Source organism: Ursus americanus, chromosome 4 (genome assembly GCF_024610735.1).
Source record: "Ursus americanus isolate L20-20 chromosome 4, mUrsAme1.1.p, whole genome shotgun sequence".
Lineage (NCBI taxonomy): Eukaryota > Metazoa > Chordata > Mammalia > Carnivora > Ursidae > Ursus > Ursus americanus.
The window spans coordinates 33,228,885-33,250,222 of NC_142130.1; the positions used below are offsets into that span (position 1 = coordinate 33,228,885).

At 44.9% G+C, this 21,338-nt stretch overlaps 1 protein-coding gene across 1 annotated transcript; it reads left to right on the forward strand.

The window, feature by feature from the left end:
* Positions 1-297: 297 nt before the first annotated feature.
* MUC13 (mucin 13, cell surface associated) lies at positions 298-20,951 on the forward strand. Its single transcript, XM_045812736.2, has 12 exons — positions 298-509; positions 2,468-3,124; positions 6,725-6,847; positions 7,209-7,315; positions 10,848-10,903; positions 11,911-12,074; positions 12,561-12,686; positions 13,009-13,141; positions 13,794-13,831; positions 15,297-15,381; positions 17,807-18,005; positions 19,690-20,951. The coding sequence occupies exons 1-11, from the start codon at positions 458-460 to the stop codon at positions 18,003-18,005; spliced, it is 1,740 nt and encodes a 579-aa protein (XP_045668692.2). The 5' UTR covers positions 298-457; the 3' UTR covers positions 19,690-20,951.
* Positions 20,952-21,338: the final 387 nt, after the last annotated feature.

Here is a 21,338-nt window from a genome sequence, read left to right on the forward strand (position 1 = left end):
CAGGGATTCTTGGAGCTCTAGCGGGAGGAAACTGCATCTCCACACTCCAGGGGCAGGGAGTGGAGCACAGATGCTCTCATTGGGTGTTCAAAGGAGCGGTGCCCTGCTAAGAGGTGGTCGCCCAGGGACAGTTGAGATATAAAGAGATTAACTACTCCCCCACCCCCAGCCCACACAACCTCCCAAGGACGTTTAGGCTGTTTTGGGCTATTTGGGACTGTAATAATTTGGCTAGAATATTTTGAACAAAAAAATACTCTCTAAAGCCAGACCCACTTCTTTTATCTCAAAGCTCAGAAGAGACCTCTGGTAAAGGACCAAACCCCAACAAGTAATTGCCTCTGGCTGGCTGACGTCAGTTAATGACTGGACTTTGTACCCAAAAAGCGAGTTTAAAACGAAAGACAGTTGAGGGGAAGTCATTTCCCCCTTGGATTGTCCAGCAAGAACATCTAAAATGAGAGCCCTTGCTCACCTCACTCTTCTCAGCCTCCTTTTTGTAACCTCAGGTAAGACACATTTTACAATTTTTAAAAAATGATTGTTATTTTTACATTTTAAAAAAAGATTTTAAGATTTTATTTACTTACTTATTTCAGAGAGCGTGCGCAGGCACAAGAAGGGAGGAGGGGCAGAGGGAGGGGGGAGCAGGGAGCCTGATGCGGGATCCCAGGACACCAGGATCATGACCTGAGCCGAAGGCGACGCTTAACCGACTGAGTCACCCAGGCGCCCAACATTTCACAATTTTTAAATCTTTTAATTACGTTTGCTGTCATGGAGATAGAACCAGCAGCATGCTCAAGGTACCCGTTCCATGGCCCAGCAGGCTATTTTCTGACTCTGCTCAAGGACATAGGGCATTGCAGTCTGTGGTGAAGGAAGACAGAGCAGAAGTCAAGGGGCCTCTGGACTATGGGGTGTGGGGTTCAGCAAGTCAGAGATTTGCCCTCCAGAGTTCCTCAGGCCAGACAAGAACAATCAGTATGTTCCCAGGGCCTGGTGCCTGATAGCCTTTCCTTTGGCCCCGAAAGGGCCTGGTTTAATCCCTGGTTCTAGCATCGAACCTTTTGCCCCCTTCCACATGGAAATTAAGGCTTACCTCTGGGCAAATCCCTAAACCCCTCTGGGTGGCGTTGTGCCCTTCTATCGAATGCGGATGCTCGTATCAATTTCACAGTTACTGTCTGGCACAGGGTAAGCCCTTGTTAGAAGAAAAGAGAAGGAGAAATAGGTCAAGATGACCAGCTGGTGAGCTGTTTCCTTGCTCCTGGAAGAGCAATTGTTTATCTCTTCAACCTTTAAGGATTATTTGAGCCAGGCCCTGTTGAAGGTGAAGAGCCAGATTATACCAGCCAGGGGCTCACAGACCCAGGCCATCAGCATGGTGTTTTTTTGTGGTTTTTTTGTTCTTTTTTTTTTTTTTTAATCCGAGGGTTCAGGAATTGCTTTCTTACTAAAGCTTTTTTTCCCCTCTCACTAAAGCATTTAATAATTTTTTTTAACTGGTTGTCAATGTCAGTTTTTTGAGACAGTAAAGGGTTCTAGGATACTAATCACTGGACTGCTAAGAGTTTACTACTCCGTGTGTCCAAGGGTTCCTAAGAGTTGAAAAAAGGCAACTCTGATGATCACCATAGCCCTTAGGGCAAAGATCATCTCTATTCATCTTACTCTTTAAAAAATTGTGTCTAAAATTATTAATGGGTAAACATCACTAGAAAAATTTTTGGAGGAAGTTTAACACACACTTAATGAAGTATTTTTATTTCATCATTCTTTTAAACACACCCCCTTTCCAATGCTCCCTAAAATGCCACATAAATGGGAAATGAGGACAGTTGCCTCAAACTGTAAAGACAAAGGGAGGTGACTTTCAGGTCGTAACCGCGCCCCCTGCTGGTGCTTTCAGTTGTCCTCCCAGAGGACTACTCAAGAGTATTACACCAGATTTATAGTTCTGCAACTGCAGGCAGAAAAGATGTTACTTCTTGGTACTCATCTGCATACATATTAATTTTTTGTAATAGATTTCAATAACATTTTTCCAGTTTTGTATGCTTAATTTTCAATTTTATTTATTGTGGGGTTTTGTGTGTGTGTTCGAAGTAGTCCTGTATTTTCATGTTTGTTTTTTTAAGATTTTATTTATTTGTTTGTCAGAGGGGGAGGGGGAGAGAGGACAAGCAGGGGGAGCGGCAGGCAGAGGGAGAAGCAGGCTCCCCGCCGAGTGAGGAGCCTGATGCGGGGCTCGATCCCAGGACCCTGGGATCATGACCTGAGCTAAAGGCAGATCCTTAACCAACTGAGCCACACAGGCATCCCATGTATTTTCATTTTTAACGTAGTCAATTATATTTGTTTTTCAGAAAAGAATGATTGAGTACTAATTAGTATTAAATAATAGCAACTGCCATTATATATTGAATGTTCTGTCTTCTGAAACTTGGTATCTCTGTTTCCCCAGCCACCCAGTTAAACTCATCTACCTCGCCTTCAAGTAGTAGTCTTCCCACAAGTAGTGCAGCTACTACCACCGTACCAAGTCCACCTAATTCTAACACCACCGTACCAAGTCTACCTAATTCTACCAGCACCTCACCAAGTCCACCTAATTCTACCAGCACCTCACCAAATCCACCTAACTCGAACAGCACCTCACCAAGTCCACCTAACTCGAATAGCACCTCACCAAGTCCACCTAATTCTACCAGCACCTCACCAAGTCCACCTAATTCTACCAGCACCTCACTAAGTCCACCTAACTCGAACAGCACCTCACCAAGTCCACCTAACTCGAACAGCACCTCACCAACTCCACCTACTTCTACCACCATCACAACACCTCCATATGCTCCTACAGTTTCTGTATCAAGTGCAGTTCCAGACTCCAATGCCACGACTACAGAAACTAAATCAACCACAACTGTAGCGACCACTAACACCACCTCACCTGTAAGTGGTAACTCAAGCTCAGCTGCTCCATCTCCAACAACACAAACGAACAATAATGGATCAATCACCACCCCAAACACACAAAATAATTCCTCAGAGGTTGTTACTCCAGTGACTTCTGGCAACGTCACTTCACCCATGATTAGCACGCCAAAACCTGGTCCCACAGGTAAGAGCGATTCCGTCCCTCAAAGACGGCTTGCTTGTAGGGTCAGGGCATTGTGGAGGATGGTAGGTAAGTGTGTTCTGCTGGTGGAGGGAAGTGGGTATAAAGACACCTAAGGTTTCCTTGACTATGAACCCCTGGAATTAAAAACTCTTGAGTCACAAAGGCTAGTAGTGATGGCAGGGACCCTACAAGATAACCCACGGTTTCATTCTGTTCTCCTTTCCTTCCCACCTGTGTCGCTTCAAGCTAGAGGTGGAAGGTTTTTGTGAACGTGAACATCATGCAAGCTACGTCTCCGGCTTCCTTCTCCCTGGGGAATTTTTAGAAATCGTTTCAGCTTCTCTGAGAAGGCCAGGTCCAAACAAGCACTCTCTCGCCAGCCCCACTGGTCTAGCTCCCCGATCTACCTAAGGAAGGAGTCAGTTCTACCCTGACTCCTTAACAGTATTGTGAAGAATGTGACATTACGATCACAGTTTGGAGTTTGAGTTAATTCATGGAATTTGAGCCTGAGGGATAAAGAGCCAAACAGGAGCAGTGCTTGAAACAGGCCTAGACATGATTGGGGCCATTGTCCAAAGGACAGATGTTTCGGGAATGCTAAGAGATGGCAATTGACCTCAAGCCAAAACTATTGAAACCACTTGCTCATTTCCCAACGTTTGGTCTAGAATAGGGGTCAGCCAACTTTATTAGCGAAGACAAACTAGTAAATATTTTAGGTTTTGTGGGCCACAATACAGTTTCTGTTGTGACTACTCCCCTCTGCCATTTTCACATGGAAGCAGTCATGGTCAGTATACAGGAAGGAGCCTGGCGATAGACCAGTAAAACGCTATTTACAAAAACTGAAGACTAGCCAGATTTGGCTCATGAGTCATAGTTTGCCAACCCCTGGTCTAAAATAATCCTCAGATCTAGCCTTGAAATGTCTAGATAAACCCTGTCTTTCTCAGGGAAACTGAGGCCCAGCGAGGGCTACAACTTGCCCAAGGTCAGAGAGCAAGTTGATGGCCCCCTACACTGACTTCTTTTGGTTTCCCCAGTGTTTCTGACAGTTGTAAGAGATGAATGATTAAGCAGGTGGAGCCAGAGCCTGTGTAGAAGACCTGGTTCCCAGGTTGCTTTCATGTTTGAAGGGCCCACTCTGAAGACGAGGCCACCTGGGGCACAGCGGCACAACCAGCTCTACTGGAGTCAGGAAAGGGAGCTTTTCTAAGCCATTCCTGCTTCCCCAGTCATTCTCTGAGTAAGGCAGCCACCTTGTGTTCTGGCCTGATCACTAGCTTACTGTGGGGAGGGGGCAAATCACTTCTCTCTTGGCTTCAGCCTCCCCAGCCAGCCGTAATAAGGTGTGATGGACTAACGAGCCACCGAAGTCCCTTCCAGCTGTACCATCTTGTGCCTTTACTCCTGGCGCACACACAACCAGTGGACAGGTCTGCCCTTCATTGCTGGAGAGAAAGCATATACCAGGAGTTACTTGTCTGGTATATCCTGAGTGGAGTTGACTCAGTTTCTTCCCTGGGATTTTCCAAACCATCCTTGCTTCCTTACAGCTGAGGCTTTTTAAAAACCCCTTTCATTTTACTTAAAATAGTAACTCATGCCTTTATGAGATACTGAGCAAGCTTGCTTTTGTCCCAGGAAGGCTTTTTTTTTTTAACTCTTTAAAAAAAATTTTTTTAATGGACTTTATTTTTTGGAGCAGTTTTAGATTCACAACAAAATTGAGAGGAAGGTACAGAGATCTCCCATATATTTCCTGCCTCCACAAGGGATAGCCTCCCTCATTATCAACATCCCTCACCAGAGTGTATGTTTGAGACAACTGACGAATGTTCCCTGACACAGCATCATCACCCAAGTTGCACAGGCTACGCCAGGGCTCCTTGTTGCTGCTGCACATTCTATGGGTTTGGACAAATGAGGAATGACGTGTATCCATCATACAGTATCAGAATACTTACACTGCCCTACCAATTGACTGTGCTCTGCTTACTCATCCCCTACCCCCTCCCCAACCCCTGGCAACCAGTGATCTTTTTACTATTGCCATGGTTTTGTCTTTTCCAGAATGTCATGTAGTTGGACTCACATGTTAGTCTTTCCAGGTTGGCTCCTCTCACTCAGTACTATGCATTTAAGACTCTTCCATGTCTTTTCATGGCTTGATGGCTCATTTCTTTTTGACTCTGAATAATATTCCACTGTCTGAATGTACCATGGTTTTATCCATTCACCTACTGAAGAACATCTTGGTTGCTTCCAAGTTTTGGCAGTTACAAATAAAGCTGCTGTAAATATTCCTATGCAGGTTTTTGAGTGGACATGTTTTCAGCTCCCTTGGGTAAATACCAAGGAGTGAGCTTGCTGGTAAGAGTGTGTGTAGTTTTGTAAGAAACGGCCAGACTGTCTTCCAAGGTGGCTGTACCATTTTGCTTTCCCACTAGTATGAGCATTCCTGTTACTCCAGATCCTCATCAGCACTATTTTATTTTTTATTTTTTAATGAAAGTACATTAGACCCACAGTTATGGAAGGAAAGAAGCTTAAACAGGGCAAAAGTATTTGCAGCAAGCACTAAATCTCCCTCCTAGCCTAAACCTCTAGGATCCAGACCCCTGTTCCCTTCTCGTATCTTTCTGCAGAGGGAAGTGTGCAAATATGAGCATACCTATCTGTACGCTTGTACATAGTCTCCTCTTTTTCACAAAAGAGGATGCTCGACATACTGTATCTTATATATAGCTTTTTAAAAAATCAACAATTTCTACTTATAGGTTCATAAGAACATTAACACCTCTTGCTCAGTCATTCCGTCTTTTCTGAAGTCAAAGCTCAGAATCATTTCATTTGATGGAGAGGGAGAAAGTGGCCAGACAAGACAACCATTTTCCTCTGACCTAACTCCACTCCCTGTTCCTGCCACTTCTCCAGAGAGAGGAAAAGATGCTGCACCCTGCCCAGTCTGAGAGCACCAGCCAATGGTGTAGAAACCATTGCAATAGTTCTCACCATCCATTCAAGTCATCCACTCAGAAAGCCAGGGGGTGGAGTATGCCCTCATCACTTCCTCTGAGAATTTTCACTGAGTTAATCTGCAATGTCCCCTTACCATCCTTTTCCTTTCTTCATGTGCCTGTATGCCTTGTATGCTAACCCAAATAGAATACCTCATTTCTTTTGGGGGCTTCCTGCCTGTCCCTCCCTATAAGACAATTACTCATACTTCCCTAGAAAATAGGTGCTTTCTTTCAAATGGAACAAGGAAGCCCTACCTAGTGTGGGAGGCCCAGATATTAAGATTCTGGAGGATCCTTGAGATCCAAAGATGCTAAAGATGGAATTAGGAGACTGCTGTCTCTCCGAGCAGACTCTTGGCCACCAACCTCTGCCTTTACTGTTGGCAAGCACCTGGCTCCAGAATTTCCGTAAAAGACTCCCTAGAGGCATACGCTCTTCTAAGGGTGTGTGTGGAATAACACAACCAAGGAATAGAACGTGCCCATGAGGGAGGCATGATGATTTTAAAGTCTGTTTCTGGGTGGAACCTGTTGTCATTCTGTAGATTTTTAATCTCTTTTTCCTCTCTCTCAGTTCCCAGCAACCCTTGCCAAGGCGCTCCCTGTAAGGATGGTTCTTCATGTGTTAGCCTGAATAATACCTATTTTTGCCTGTGTTCCTTTGGATATTACTATAACTCCTCCACATGCAAAAAAGGTGAGTTCCAAGGGATGAAACCTGCAGAGCTGCCTTTCAGACCTAAAGTGGATTAGAAAATGCAAAATAATTAAGAGAGCCTCCAGAGTAGTAGACAGAGAGGATAATTTATAGGCAGCAAAGGCTCCATTATGACAGTGTAAACTACGCATGAAAAAAAAGAGCTGGGAGAAACACACCAAAACAAAAATGGTTGTGTTGGGGTGGGTGAGAGTTGGGGTCACATTTTTCATCTTTCCAGACTTCTGTGATATCATCATATAATGTTTAGAATTTTTAAGAATAACCTATATTTTAAACAAAATGGAAATTAACCCTCTTTACATTAAATGTTAATAAAAAGCTTCTGCTTAAATTTCAGGAAAGTTATTCCCTGGAAATGTTATAGTAAAAGTATCAGAAACATCTGGTTTGGAAGATGAAAATTCTTTGGTCTATCAAAAATTACATGTTGAAATTACTGATTTTGTAAGTATTTTCCAACCTTTCTTCCTATATAAGTGTTCTTCATTCTAACACTTTCTTGCAGCATGTGGGACTGGTGTTCAGGTCGCACACACTGGCACAGCTATCCCAGTCACTGAAACAGTGGAAGGCACCCTTAGTGGTTGTAAATTGCAGCTGTCCTGAGCCCCCTGGTGGCTGGTTGCCCAGGCCGCTCCTCTGGGACCCTTGGGCCTCCCCATGATCCTGCACCTAGATGGGTAACACCCAGCATGGCAGAGGGCCTTTAGACGCTTGCTCCAGCCATGCCATACCCATTGATACAGATGCTATTAGAATTTTTTTTTTTTTAAGTTGCCATGCACAGCATGGAGCCCAACTTGGGCTTGAACTCATGACCCTGAGATCAAGACCTGAGCTGAAATCAAGAGTCGAACGTTTAACCAACTAAACCACCCAGGTGTCCCTATAATATTTTTAAATGGACACATAAATATAATGATGTTTTAAAATAAAATTATTCTCATAATCGAAGAGAAGAAATTGAAGATTTTTTTCCTTTGTACAATCAAATTTGCATACATTTTTTTACTACTCTGGCTTTTTTTTTTTTTTGATGTTTGGTAAAGGAAATCTATTTGAATTAATATCTGTTACTTTTTTGCACTGTTGAAAATGTCAAAATGAGCAATAGCTTCATTTCATTGATGGTTGTGAGTGAATGTGTCAACATGAAAAGGGGTGGAAATCTCCATTCTGGAACCACAGATGTTAGATATGAAAGAGCTTATAGAGGACATCCAGCCAATGTTTCTGAAAGTAGTTTTTAAAGGGAAAAAATAGTAGCCTATAAATATGTCTTAGAACCCTAAGTGGAGAAACTCTTTTAAAATCTAAGGAAGACATTGAAGACCGTATCTTTCAATTCAGACTTACTTCATTACAAAAGAGTTTTGCTAGCAGAATTGGTAGAACATAAAACATCATTGTCCAGATGATTTACAGATAGCACAGAGAGAGCTAGTGCTCATGACCAAACAGCCCGTGCCTGGCGCTGCTAGGATGAAGACCATGGCTTTAGGAGCCCGGCCTTGGCCCCTTGTCATACCACCTGAGCACGACAGGCAGCTGGCCATGACTTACCCTCTTACCCTGGACCCACATTCCAATTCATCCACTTGGATGATATTTGGTACATTGAGGATAGCAACATCACCGTGTTCCTGTTTCCAGGGAACCCCTCTGTTGTCTGGTGGCTTTACTGAGCAGGGGCCACTACGTCCCCCAAGCTTGCTTTGGGTAGGTGTGTCCAAAAGACCCCTCCTGCCACCCGAGTATGCCCTTCAGATACCAATTTTAGGACTTGATCTCAGTCAGGTCTTGATGATTTCAGAGGAACCAGAGGGGATAGAGCATTCTTCTAATTTCCAGGAAGCTTTTCTTCTGAAGGGGATAACAGAACTCTTCTGCAACTCCCTAGAGACAGGAAAAGAGAGGCCATTGACTTTCTTCAGAGTCCTCCTAGCAGACTTTGTAGCCCCGAGGCAGTCCCAGCTCAGGCCCTGTGACTTCTCACAGCGTCAACTGTCTACCCAGCTGGATCCAAATGGACAGTCTGCAGGGGTATTTGCGTTATGTGCCTGGCATTTTATGTGCAGTACTTCAAATTCTCAGAATAGCCCTATAGGGAAGATGGTACTATAGTGCTATTTTGCTGATGAAGCTACCAAGGATCAGGAAGGTTAAGTGACTGCAGGTCACCCAGCTGAGGAGCGAGGAGGTGGGGATTTGAACCCAGACCTGCCTGACCACAAAGGCGCTTCTCGAACTCCTCACCTGCTGGCTGTGTTGTTTGGATAGCTCCTGCCTTCTTGTCCAGACTTACAGCTCTTCAGTTTGAGTATCGTCTATCCCAACATCCTCAAAGGGTGACCTGGAAGATTTAAAAAAAAAAAAGAGAGAGACACTGTCTCTTATGCCAGATGCTAATTTTGAAATATCTTTTCTTTGGGAATAAGAGAAATAAATGGATAGTGGTCAGTAGGCAAATGAGAGGGACCTTGGAGGTCATCCAGTGAACTTGTTCCTAAGTAACTCCCAGGCCTCTGATGGTTTACAGAAATACCAGCTATTCCTAGCATTTAAAAGAATTAAAAGGCATATAGATGTATTCTGGATATAAGGCTACCCAGATGAATTAGGGCATCAAATTTATTTGAATTTGACGAGAATAAAAGAGAAATAACTTAAAATCTTTCTAAAATAACATTGGTTGCCATGGTCTTTTAAAGCATTGGGTCACCATGAGGAGAAAAATAATAAAAAGTCATGTATTATAAAAAGGTTGCATCAACTCTGTTCAGTGCTCATATAGTAAAATACTGAGGCTGGGGCCCACAGAGGGGAAGACATGTCCAAGATCATGTCTTTCACATTTAATTCATTTGGTCATCAGTCAGCCAGTGTTTATGGAACATTTCCTGGGGATTGCCCTGGGCTGAGTGCTGGGGGGTGGGGTGAGGGAGGTTGTGTCATCAGAAAGAGAAAACAAACCCCATTCTTTGCATTAATGAACTTACGTCCTCATTGGGACCCTCACCCCTGCTCTACCTCACCCCTGCCAGAGGTTCCAGCTTTATTTCTTGCCCCTTGTCTGCAAGTCTCTAGAGTTGTCTGCTCTAGTAAGACGTACCCGTGCTGGAGCCCCTTCCAGCTCCCAAAGCCATGTATCATACAGTCCATCTCATTTGATAATCGTCATAGCCCTGTGTGGTAGGAATTACTGTTATCTCCAGGTTTCCAAGGACAAAGGTGAAGTTCACAGCAGATGTGCAAAGGCTGACACGGAGAAATTTGATTTGAGGTACTCTTCCAAGTTCAGCCTGCTCCCTTTGAGCCACGATGCTTCTGAACATTCGTGTGTAAGCTCCTTCCTCCTCTCCGGCCTGGCACCACTTCCTAAAATGCTTTAAGGCTGGTCTCCTTTATGAAGCCTTCCCTGGATCTCGGCAGCCAGAAGAGAGTGCCTTTGAATTTGTGTGGTAGATTGTGGTGCCCTGTGGTGCTCACCTCTCCCCACTTTCACGGTATAGTCCCCTGACTCATCACAGGGCAGGACCCACCTGTCTCTGCCATCTCTGTTTCTGGCATGAAGCCTTGGCAAGGTGGGCAATTAAATGAGTATTCCCTGGGAAAATTGATGAGTGCACGAAGCATGCTTATAGAGAAATCTAACAAACACGCAAACCAAATATGCAGAACTTCACGGGGACTTGGAAAACACAAACTGAATAAGCAGTCACCTTATTTTTAAAAGTGTGATCATTGTTTCGGGTGCCTTAGGTCTTTTTCCTGGATAACTCTGTCATACCAGAATCGTATTGTTTTAGAACAATTATCAGAGGTGTTAGAGCCCATGTAAGGGACAGATTGCTGTGATGAGCCATGTATACTTTTCCAAATGAGGTTAGAAATGTGTTTGTGTGAAAATTTAGACATAGTATCACATTTACCCTCTCTTTGCGGTGGTTATTAAGTCTGTTCTCCTCCTCCACAGTTTAAGAACACGTTTGATAATTCTGATTACGGACAAACTGTAATTGAGGGAGTAAGGTAAGTTTGCGATGGGCCGATGGGGTACTTGGAGGCAGGTATATGTTTGCCTGACTTCCAGTCTCCTCTCGAGTTATCTGAGGCCCTCCAGTGGCAAGTCACAAGAAGAGGTGGTCAGTCTGAGCACTGCAGAGGGCTGTGCTTCCGATGTCGCATGGGCCCTGGCCTGAATGGGCAGGCTGTAGCTTGGGGCAGCAAGATGCTGTCTGTGATTGGCTCCTTAACAACTTGGACACAAGGCCCAGGGTATCACCTAGACCAGTTTGTTTGGTTTCATTCCTTGGCTAAAGCCACACCTGGTCAACCCTAGAATGCGCACAGAGGGGTCAGGGAAGAGTGAATGGCTCACAGACATCTCTTCTGTCACGGCGCGGTGGGGTGGGGGGGAAGTGAGGGAGACCAGCAGTGAGTTCTTTCTGCAGGAAGAACAAGCAATTATTGGGCATATCAACATGCAGTGGCCAGTGTTGGATGCTAGTTAGGGACCCAAAGAGGAAGGGGAGTCTCAAGAAGTTAGTGATTCCATCTTGGCCTTTCCTGAAGCATATTAATACACATGCACTGCAGGCCAGGGAAAGAATGTTCTAAGATGAATGGAGCTATACAGAAAAAACAGCCCTAATATACCAGCTCAGCAAGAGACCTACTCTCGATTTTCTACAGAAAGTGACAAGTTACTGTTTCAGACGTTATCTGTTCTACTTCTGGTTAGCTCCAGGCTTCTGGCTCCTAAAATGGATTGTCCGCAACTTTTCTCAATATCCTCCAACAGGACACGGTTTAGCTAGAGTTCGCCTCTGAGCACACGTCAAAGAGAGCTAGATCTCTGGGCCTATAAATCGCCATCTTACTGCACCCCCAGGCCCCCTTATTTGGGCCCCAGGTGCGGATATAGGGCAGTGGGTCAGGACTAGAGCTGGGAGACTGGAGAGTCTGGGAGTTTCTTGGGACTGGTCTGTGGATCCTTTGGTTCAGTTCATCAGGCAATGGATTCATTTCATTTTCAGCATCTCTCCTTCAGCAAGATCAGAAATGCGTGCTGGCGACAATGATGTTGTGGTAGAGGTCTTAAACATCTTCATAGAAACTACAAAAGAAAATGAGAACAGTGTGTCTGAAACAATTAGAAAAGCAATTCAAAACAGCATGGTTGGCATTACGGGATATACTAGTAAGCATTCAATACTTATTCTTCGAAGTTTCCTTGAAGACCTATCTTTTTGTAAACATTTCCATCCTCTGTGAGAAGGGGGCAAGAAAAGCAGGAGACTTGAATCCACAGATGGGCCCAGTTCCAGTTAACCAGTCATTCCTCCTCCTCCCTTGGTTCTATTCCTTTCCAGCCCCACCCCCCAAGTCATCACACTGACCATTTTGCTCCTCTCTTTGGAAGGTAGGAAGGTAGGAAGAAGGGAGAAACAAGAAGGCTTTATACCAACCTGTAGCTTCCAAATGATCCCAGAAAGCCTTCCTTGCCCTGTTTCCCTTAGCCTGACCTGCCAGCCCCCAGCGCAGCTGGAACAATTCACTTTTGCTGTGTTACAAATCACCGCCAGGCTTAGTAGCCTGAAAGAACAACCATTTCTTTATTGCAATGCCATAATTCCCCTCCCTGTTGTCTTGCTGACTGTATTTTTGAATTGTCTGTGCCTCTCAGATCAAAGTCTGTGTGATTATTATGGTTGTGAAAAGGAAAATGAGCAAGACGACTGTAACAGCGGTTCGCTGTGTAAATGCAAGGAGGGAATGGAAAGACCTAACGCCCAGATCCCTGTGTGTGTTGGTGAGTGTTTCACCTTCTTGTAAATGTTCTTCACAATGCCTGCCTTTTCTCCTTTTGCATTTGCAAAATACAAGCTTTAGTGCTCGTTTCCGTGTACATTCCAGAGTCTGAGGGGTGTAGATTTGGGCTTTAGAAACAAGGACCTGGCGAGGAAGCCCATGGGCGTCTTCACAGGGAGCGTGTCGTGCATGCAGCCAGGGAGCACCTTACTTTACCCAGAAAAAGCAATATTAGAAAATTGTGTTCTGTGACATATCACTTTGGGGTTGTTTCTGAAAATAGGGGTTGTTTCTGAAAATAACTCAGAAATTTTCTTTTGAAGCTTCTGCTCAAAAGTGTTCTGACACCTGCAACGCAGACCACAATAAGCAGTGCTTAGTGAACAAGGACGGCACGAACGCCGAATGTGTGTGCCTGTCAGGCTACAAGGAAAATGCTCATGGGATCTGTCAAGAGTAAGAGAAATCACTCCTTTTTCATCTTACCACAACGGGAGCTAGACACAGAGGATAGAACTTACAGACATGGGTTTAGGGTCAGGATGTTGGACTGCTGCCATACATTGGTAGGTATAAGAGCACGTGCTCATCGTGTCATCGTCATCAGCATCGATCGTCCTTAAACGTCTCTGTGCTGGGAACCGTGCAAGGAATACGTGTCACACAGCCAACATAGTCAGGAACGAATTCGTTCCCCACTTGCCGGGGAGCAAAGTGAAGCTCAGAGAATGTAAATAACAAGCCCCAGCTCACAGGGCAGAATTAAGTGGCAGAGCCATGTGGCCTTGCAGCCGAGGGGGCCTCACCATGCTCCGTGCCTCTGGGCTTCAGCTTAGTTTGAGCTGAATCTTCCTGAAGTTCAGAGGATGGAGGGTTCAGTCGGTAGGAAATAGGACCGCTTGGAATTGTGTCCCCTCTTCAGCCTTCCAGAGCTCCATAGAAGGTGTTCACTTGGAAGAATGGGAGGATAAGGAAGAAAAGAGGAAGAGAAGGGGGGGAGGCAGGTAGAATGAAAGGAAGATAGAAAGGAAGACATGGCAGTTGGGTGGGAACTCGGATGTGCTCCCCACAGAGACTCTGTACCATGGTTTCCATTATTATATTTTAGGTGTGCATTTGGCTACAGCGGAGTCAACTGTGAAGACCGTGAGTATAAAAGTTTTGCTTTGTTATTAAGCTTCTGAGAAATACGGGATACATGCTGAATACAGGACTCCAAAGTTTTCGGCTCCCTTCATAAAGACTGAGAAAATCTGCCTGTGGTTTATATTCTGGGTCATGCCATCCCATGCCTGCCTTTAGGTCATGGGTAGCAGCACCCCAGTTACAGAAAATAACAGAACCTAGCCCAAGAGGTGGGCTTTGGACTTGGCCAGACCAGAGGAGGGCGTCCTAACATTCTATTCATTTTCTGTTACTAGCAAGGATAAAAGACCAGTATATTCCCCAAATGTTTGTGATCGTGGGAGAGCAGAACTAAAAACCATTTAAATACGCAAGTCCTTTTGTCCCAGAGCTGTTTACTAGCTTGTGATTTGTTGTTGCAAGTTCAGTTGGTTCGTTCTCTCCCACACCCCACCCCCACCGGATTGAGACAATACTAACTTTATATTTTTAATTATATTTTAAATTTTATATAATGAATTAAAGACTGATGATCTGACATGAAGGAAGCATTACTGTTGGCCTCTCAGCGAGCCACAAAGTTAGTGATGAAAAAAGCTCTCGATTTCTGCTGTATTTTGTTGCAAGGCTGGATTTGCTAAGTCTTTTCAGTCTGCGCTTTCACACCTACAAAATGAGAGGCTTGGATCAATGACCTTTGAGGTCTCTTCCAGACATGGTCTATGCCCCCATGAATCCAGGGTGGTGGTGGCATATATGGCAGTCATGAAGCAGAAAGAGTGTTCTAGTACAGCCCTGTCCAATAGAAATGTAATGGAGCTTCATATTTAATTTCAAATTCTAAAATTCTAAGTACATTTCTTAAAGAGAAATAAGTGAACTTGATTTTAACATTTCATTTCACTTCATATATCAAAAATATTTTTCAATATATCATCAGTTATTCATGAGAAATTTTAGTTTTTTTCCTTCATACTGTGTATTTGAAATCTGCCGTGGGCGCTGTAAGCTCAGGCCACCTCATAGCCACATTGGCCATGCTCAATAGTGCCAGCCAGAGCAGATGGAGAGGAGGACAATGGGCAGCCACCAGCTCTCCTCTCACTGATTGTATCAAGCCTTTGCGAGTGACAGATTTAACTCCAGCCTAGTTCCCCCTGCGTATCAGCAAGGTCAGAGTGGGCAGGCAGAGGTTAGGAAGGGATGTGCCCCTCCGTTGAGATCTCATCTCCCACAGAGCCCAGGAAGGCCCTGTTCCCGACCTGCCCACCGTGGCCTCCTCTATGTTTATGGTTTTAACTGGCAAGCAAGCCTCTTCCGATTGGGTTCTAAAGACGCAGTTGTGGGGGTGGCGCTAAAGGAGACGAAAGAACCACCGCCTGATTGTCTTCACAGCCAGGAACAGCTCAGAATACAAGTACCTGTGCAGTAGACAGTGGGGGCTACTTGCGGGAGGCTGTGCCTACTCTTTGCTTTTCCTTTTCAGAATTCCAGCTGATCCTCACTATCGTGGGCAGCATTGGCGGTGCCCTCATTCTCTGCCTCGTGATAGCATTGATCACCTTAGCAAGGTACGGAGTGGACGCGTCCCTTTCGCTAGAGCACAGCACCGCCAGCATCAGGCTCGGGGTTCTAAACCTACCCAGCCTTGCCTGGGGCAAGAGAAGGGGGAGATAAGGCGAGACCTCTCTTAATACTGTTGGTTTTTTCCCTTACCTTCGTTTGCTTTGGCTTATATAAGCCATACGTGATTATTGAAGAAAACAGAAAAATGTGTAAAGGAGCACAATTTAAAAATCACTCACAAAACTCACTACCCTGAGGCAACTAACATTTTGGCATATATCTTTCCAGATTTTTAAAAATTTTTTTTAAATTTTATTTATTCATTTGAAAGAGACAGAGAAAGCGCAAGTAGGGGGAGAGGGAGAGGGAGAAGCAGACTGCCTGCTGAGCAGGAAGCCCAACATGGGGCTCGGTCCCAGGACCCTGGGATCATGACCTGAGCCGAAGGCAGATGCCTAACCGTCTGAGCCACCCAGGTGCCCCTATTTTTTTCTTTTTAAATGATATAGACATAATTTTCTTTGTGTGGGGTTTTTGTTTTTTGTTTGTTTTTGGGTTTTGGTGGGGTTTTTTTTGTTGTTGTTGTTTTAGAGAGCACATGCGGGGTGTGGGAGGGGGGACAGAGAATCCCAGGAGCATACAGCCCCATTTGGGGCTTGATTTTATGACCCTGAGATCATGACCTAAGCCAAAACCAAGAGTCAGACACTTAACCAACTAAGCCACTCAGGTGCCCTATCCTTTGTGTTAAAAAAAAATATATTGTTAAGGTTTATTTTTGCTTAATGTTATAATGTGACATAACAGCCATTTTCTGATGTCACTGAAGCTCTCTGTTAGCAGTTTTCAACCCCACTGATGCTGTCTAGTATCATTCGTCAAGGCCCCGGGCCCAGGACCCTGCGGTCGCGGGCCTAACATCAGCTTCAGTTGAGCCCCGTGGCTTGTTCTCTCCGCAAAGCCATTTCACAGCCTGGTGCCTTAAGTGCTCTTCCTAAGAACTTGAGTAGAGTCCTTTCATTTATTCAACAAATATTTAGATAAAGTTCAGGGAGAGAGAACACTATTATCATTTTAAGTGGTAAAAATAAGCTACTTGTTTGTAACATTTCGCTCATATCTTATATTTTGGCAAAATAGGTATTTTTGCACTGTAACGTGAGAGGATAAATCAGTTTTGTTTCTTCTTCTTCTTTTTTTTTTTACTATTCCAGTTTGATATTAAATCTTCCCAAAAGCCTTTGTTATAAGGATGCAAAGCTGAGAACCGGAAATGTGACCTTCCCTTTTCTAGGAAGATGGCCAGAACATTCTGTTCTGGAGCAAGGCTGTCTCCTCCTTTCTTAGGAGGATTACCTAACTGTCTTCGGTCTCCAGCATCTTCAGGGGCTTGTGGAACCTTGTGACCCCAGGACAGCTATGTTTCTCAGCTCCTCCTTCCTGCTGCAGAGCTAGGGCTGCTCTTGGTTCAGCCTCAGTTTCATGATTCTTGGGAACACATCAAGAATTATAATTGCTTGCCCATTTCAAAGGGAATGAAGCCCCTCCTCTCCTCCTCTTCTCCTCTCCTCCTTTCCTTCCTCAAAAGGCAGGAACTTCATTGTAGGCTGGGCTGGGCTGCGACTGGGGTCACAGGGTGAGCGGGTCTTCCCTTACGACATTTCCGGTGGGCGGTGGTCATCCTGGGAGTGCCCTGTGGGCATCACAGATGCAGCCAGTCCAGTCCACATGCCAGAGGTCCTGGGTGCTGTAGGGGCAGGTCTGTGGGCCAGAAGGCAGAAAGGGTTGTGGTCAGAGTTCATCGGGGGCAGATACCTCCCTCGCCTCCAAGTGCTTCCACTTGAGGTCCTTGAGGGGCTACAGCAGACCCTGGGAAACACCTTGTGCTCCTTGTAAGACCTCTCTATTCCTTGAACTTGTTTTATTGACTGAGGTGCTTCTATAGACGTTGACTTTGCTTGAGTGAAAAATTGTATCACTGATCATCTTTTCTCTCTGACTTCTATGGTTGTTTCCATATATAACTCAAAAGCACACTTAAGAATAGTAACATGAGCAATACTTGCATGAGACCAACGGGACTGGATGGCATTGTTGGATCAGTGTTAGTGTTCTGGTGTTGATGGTTATGGAGGGCTTGTGAGGAGACTGTCCGAAAACTTAGGGAGTGGACACTGAGTGAAGTAGTGAAGTATTATGGGTAGTGGGGCATCAGGTCTAAGAACTTACCCTTCATGGTGCAGAAGTGGTAACAATTGGGGAATCTGGGTGAGCGACGCATGGAAGCTTTGTGTAATTTTTGGTTTGTACCTTATATGTAAATTTGAAGTTATTTCAAAATTTGAAAATATTTTTTGAAAAAGAATACTAACATTTGCTTCAAGGAACTTTCTGCCATTATCAGATCCTAATTCTTGTTACCATTTATAGCTCAAAGAACAAAAACAAGAATATAGAAGAACAGAACTTGATTGAGAACGACTTTCAAAATCTGAGACTGCAGCAGACGACAGGCTTCAGCAATTTCGGAGCAGATGGAAGCATCTTCCCTAAAGTCAGGGCAAATGTCTCCAGTCAGCCACAGAATCCCTATGCAAACCAGAGAAGCATGCCCCGCCCTGACTACTAGGTGAGTCTGTGGGCTGGGGTGGGAGTGGAATGCCCAGGGCAGAGCAGGGACCAGGCCATTTATCTTCAAGTCCTGGCTGCAGGCTTTTTTGTTTTCGTTTTCCAATCCAAAGAGAAAGATAGATGACACCCCCTCCCGTTGTGTTTTTGTTTTTGTTTTTGTTTTTTTTGCTCCCTCCTATTGTTAAATGGCCACCACTTGGTCCCTAACACTGACCATCTATGTGACTTTAGACACATCACTTAATTTCCCTGGCCTTCTATTTCCTCAGCTATAAAAAAGAAAAACAATTTAGATGCCCTTAAGGTCCCTTTACATTATAAACTTCCACGGATATGACTCTGGTCATTGTGGTGACAATTCCCAGGCGGTTTGAGGACCTAGGACTGAGGTCAGGCCTGGGAAGAAGTGTTGGATGTAAACATGGTTCTGTCCGATCCTTCTAGCCTGCCCATAGCAAGGCAAATCTTTCCTTTCCTCCCCCCAGACTTCAAGGCATAACCCAATCCATTTCTACGGAGGTAAGGCAAGTTAGGCTGGTGCTATTTTATTTCCCTTGGGAGGACTTTCAGGAGCATAGCTTGTATTCATTAGATTTGTATTGGATAATTGTGCTCACATTGCTTAGTGGGGTCTGAATGAATCTTTAAGAAGCAACTTTGATGGGGACGGGAGCCAAGGGGACTGAGCTAGAAGGAAGGAAGGCGATGAGGGAAGAGAAAAAGAGCCAGAGAAGAGAGAGGTTAAAAGAAGAACAGCGAGGAGAGAAGGGACTTCCTAAAGAAGGAAGAACAGAGGAGGAAGGGAAAAGGGGGAGGGGTGGGGGGGAAGCCTAACCAGAAGAGTTGAAAAATAAAGAGGATGAAGGAGGCGAAGAATGCAGGAGGGTGGCAGAGGGGGCTGAGGGTGGGGCAGAGGCTCCGCGTTCTCTGTGCATTCACTTCTGCAGACTTCCCCAGGCGAGCACACTGCCCGCTGAGGGTCTTAACGCACTATGACCATTCTGGGAAACCCTGGCTTATTTCTGGTTTGAAATCCCATGATTTATTTTGCACATAAAGTTTCCTTTAGTCATAGAAGTCTAATGTTTCATGTGTGTATAAGGGGTTGACTCGCGCAAGAAGTGCCATGTTGGGTCAGACACATGGTCTAGTCAGCAACAGCCCAGAATGGGCGTCTGTGGGAGTGCCTGCTGGCCCCACCCAAGATGAACCTTAACCAGCAGCCTCATTACAATCCTCCTTTCCTCCTCACGGGGAGAGCTTTACATCAAGCATAATCTCTAAAGAGAACCCCTTAGAGGTAGAATAAGCATGGGATTTAGAGCCCAGGTTTGAAGCCTTGCTCCTTCTGTTACTCGTATTAGCTGGTGATCTTTGACAAGTTATTTGACTTCTCTGGGTTTGTTTCCTCATCTGTGAAATAGACAAAATGAAGCCTGTCTCATAGGATAAAAATCAGATAAGCTAATATGGACAGAGAACCTAGAACAGTGACTGTTCTAATTTAAAAAATAGTATTCCAATAATACTACTTAAAGTAATGTTAATAATTTATCTAATTTTTCTTATATGTTTCTGTTGCAATACTACTTTTCTAAGAGTTTTTGTTTTTTGTTTTTTTGTCATGTTTTTTGTTTTGTTTTGTTTTTTGCCTCTCTTTCTCTTTCTCTCTTTTCGTCTAGAATGGTAAAAAAATCGGGGACCATCCATGGCCCTCAACCCAATGTATGAGTTTTTCTTTTGAGTGTGTAAAAGACTAATGGAGACATGAGCCGCCGGGAATATCTGGCCTTGGCTACTCCTCTGGCACCCAGCACCCAGCCTGTCTGGATGGAAGTTTTGACTGCTTGGCAATGAATGCAGCTCGTACCTATGAAATTAAATGCACATAGATGCTGTTAGCACTCATAAGACAGTTGATCTTGACCAATCAGTACAATGGTTAGGTTTTTGGTGGTTTTTTTTTTTTTCCCCTGGTGGGGCAGCAATAACCATTTCTAATCTCGAGGAAAACCCCCCAGGATTGTTGACTCCTGGGAGAATATTGCTTTGAGTTATAGCCTACAGATCTGTGATCTAATTCTGAGAGACTCTTACGCTTCAGCTATGGAGGTGCCAGGGCATGGGAAGAAATAACCATCTTTTAAGGTTCTCAGGCTCATTCTCTAATAAGTCAAAATAGGATGCTACTTTGGTCCCTCCAGTGTAGGCATTTCATTACCCTCGCCCTGGCGGGAGCTCACACCAAGGAGACAGAAAAAACACATGTCTCTCAGCTTTTGGGGGAGAAGTGACTGGGAATGCAGGATCTTTTTGATGTTAATTAGAAGGCCCAGACTAGAACTGCCCACCATGGAGTACATTCTAGAGTTTTTGAAATGCCAGTAGGTGATAGAGGCAGGGAGGAAAAAAAGCAAAAAACCCCTCAAAACCATAACCAGGAATGGGAGGAACAGGCAGAAGGAAGCTGGGCTGGAAGGATGAGTGGGTGGGGGAACGCGCGCTGGAGCCACCTCCGTCCTCAGATCCCCTCCTCAATGAGTGAACGGACGTTTCCTCCAATGCATGTCCTACCCACGACTTGGAGCCTAAGGAAGTGTGATGACGACACCCCAGGAGCAAGAGCCAGAAGACACTTGGAAATGGCGGATTCTGTCTGGCTGATGGTGAAAGAGGGAGCTTGAGGTCTGGCTCCGGATGCCCAGCCTCGGGACGCAGATTCCAGAGGTCCTTCATGGAGGCTGCGGCCTTCCCTGTCGCCACCAGCGCGCACAGCCACATCCAGCATGCGCTTTCTTTAATGTTAATAGTGTCCTTGTTTATGTCTAATGTCTGGTCCCCTTGCGAGTTATTTTTATTTGTTGTTATTATTATTTGTTCTTGACTATTAACTGTTAAGAGGTAATAAATAAAGTGTCTTTGGTAGGTGGTGTCCTTCATTGTGTTTGGGCCCTTTGGTGATGCACATAGCAGCGAGTCCCCTTTTTTTTTTTTTTTTAAAGAGATTTATTTATTTTTAAAGAGGTGGGGAGGTGCAGAGGGAGAGGGGGAGAGAGAAGCTGAAGCAGACTCCTCACTCAGCATGGAGCCAACATGGGGCTCGATCTCACCACCCTGGGTTCATGACCTGAGCTGAAATCAAGAGTCAGACGCTCAACCAAACGAGCCACCCCGGTACCCCTAGTGTCACTTTGAATAGCAAACAAGACCCATGGAAAACCGGGTTGATATTTGCAGTCCTCATTAGGGGCTGTTAGATCACCCAGGGTGATTTTTTTAATCGTGTAGACGTTTTTGGCTGCTTCCCATGCACATCTTCCTTCTCTCCCAT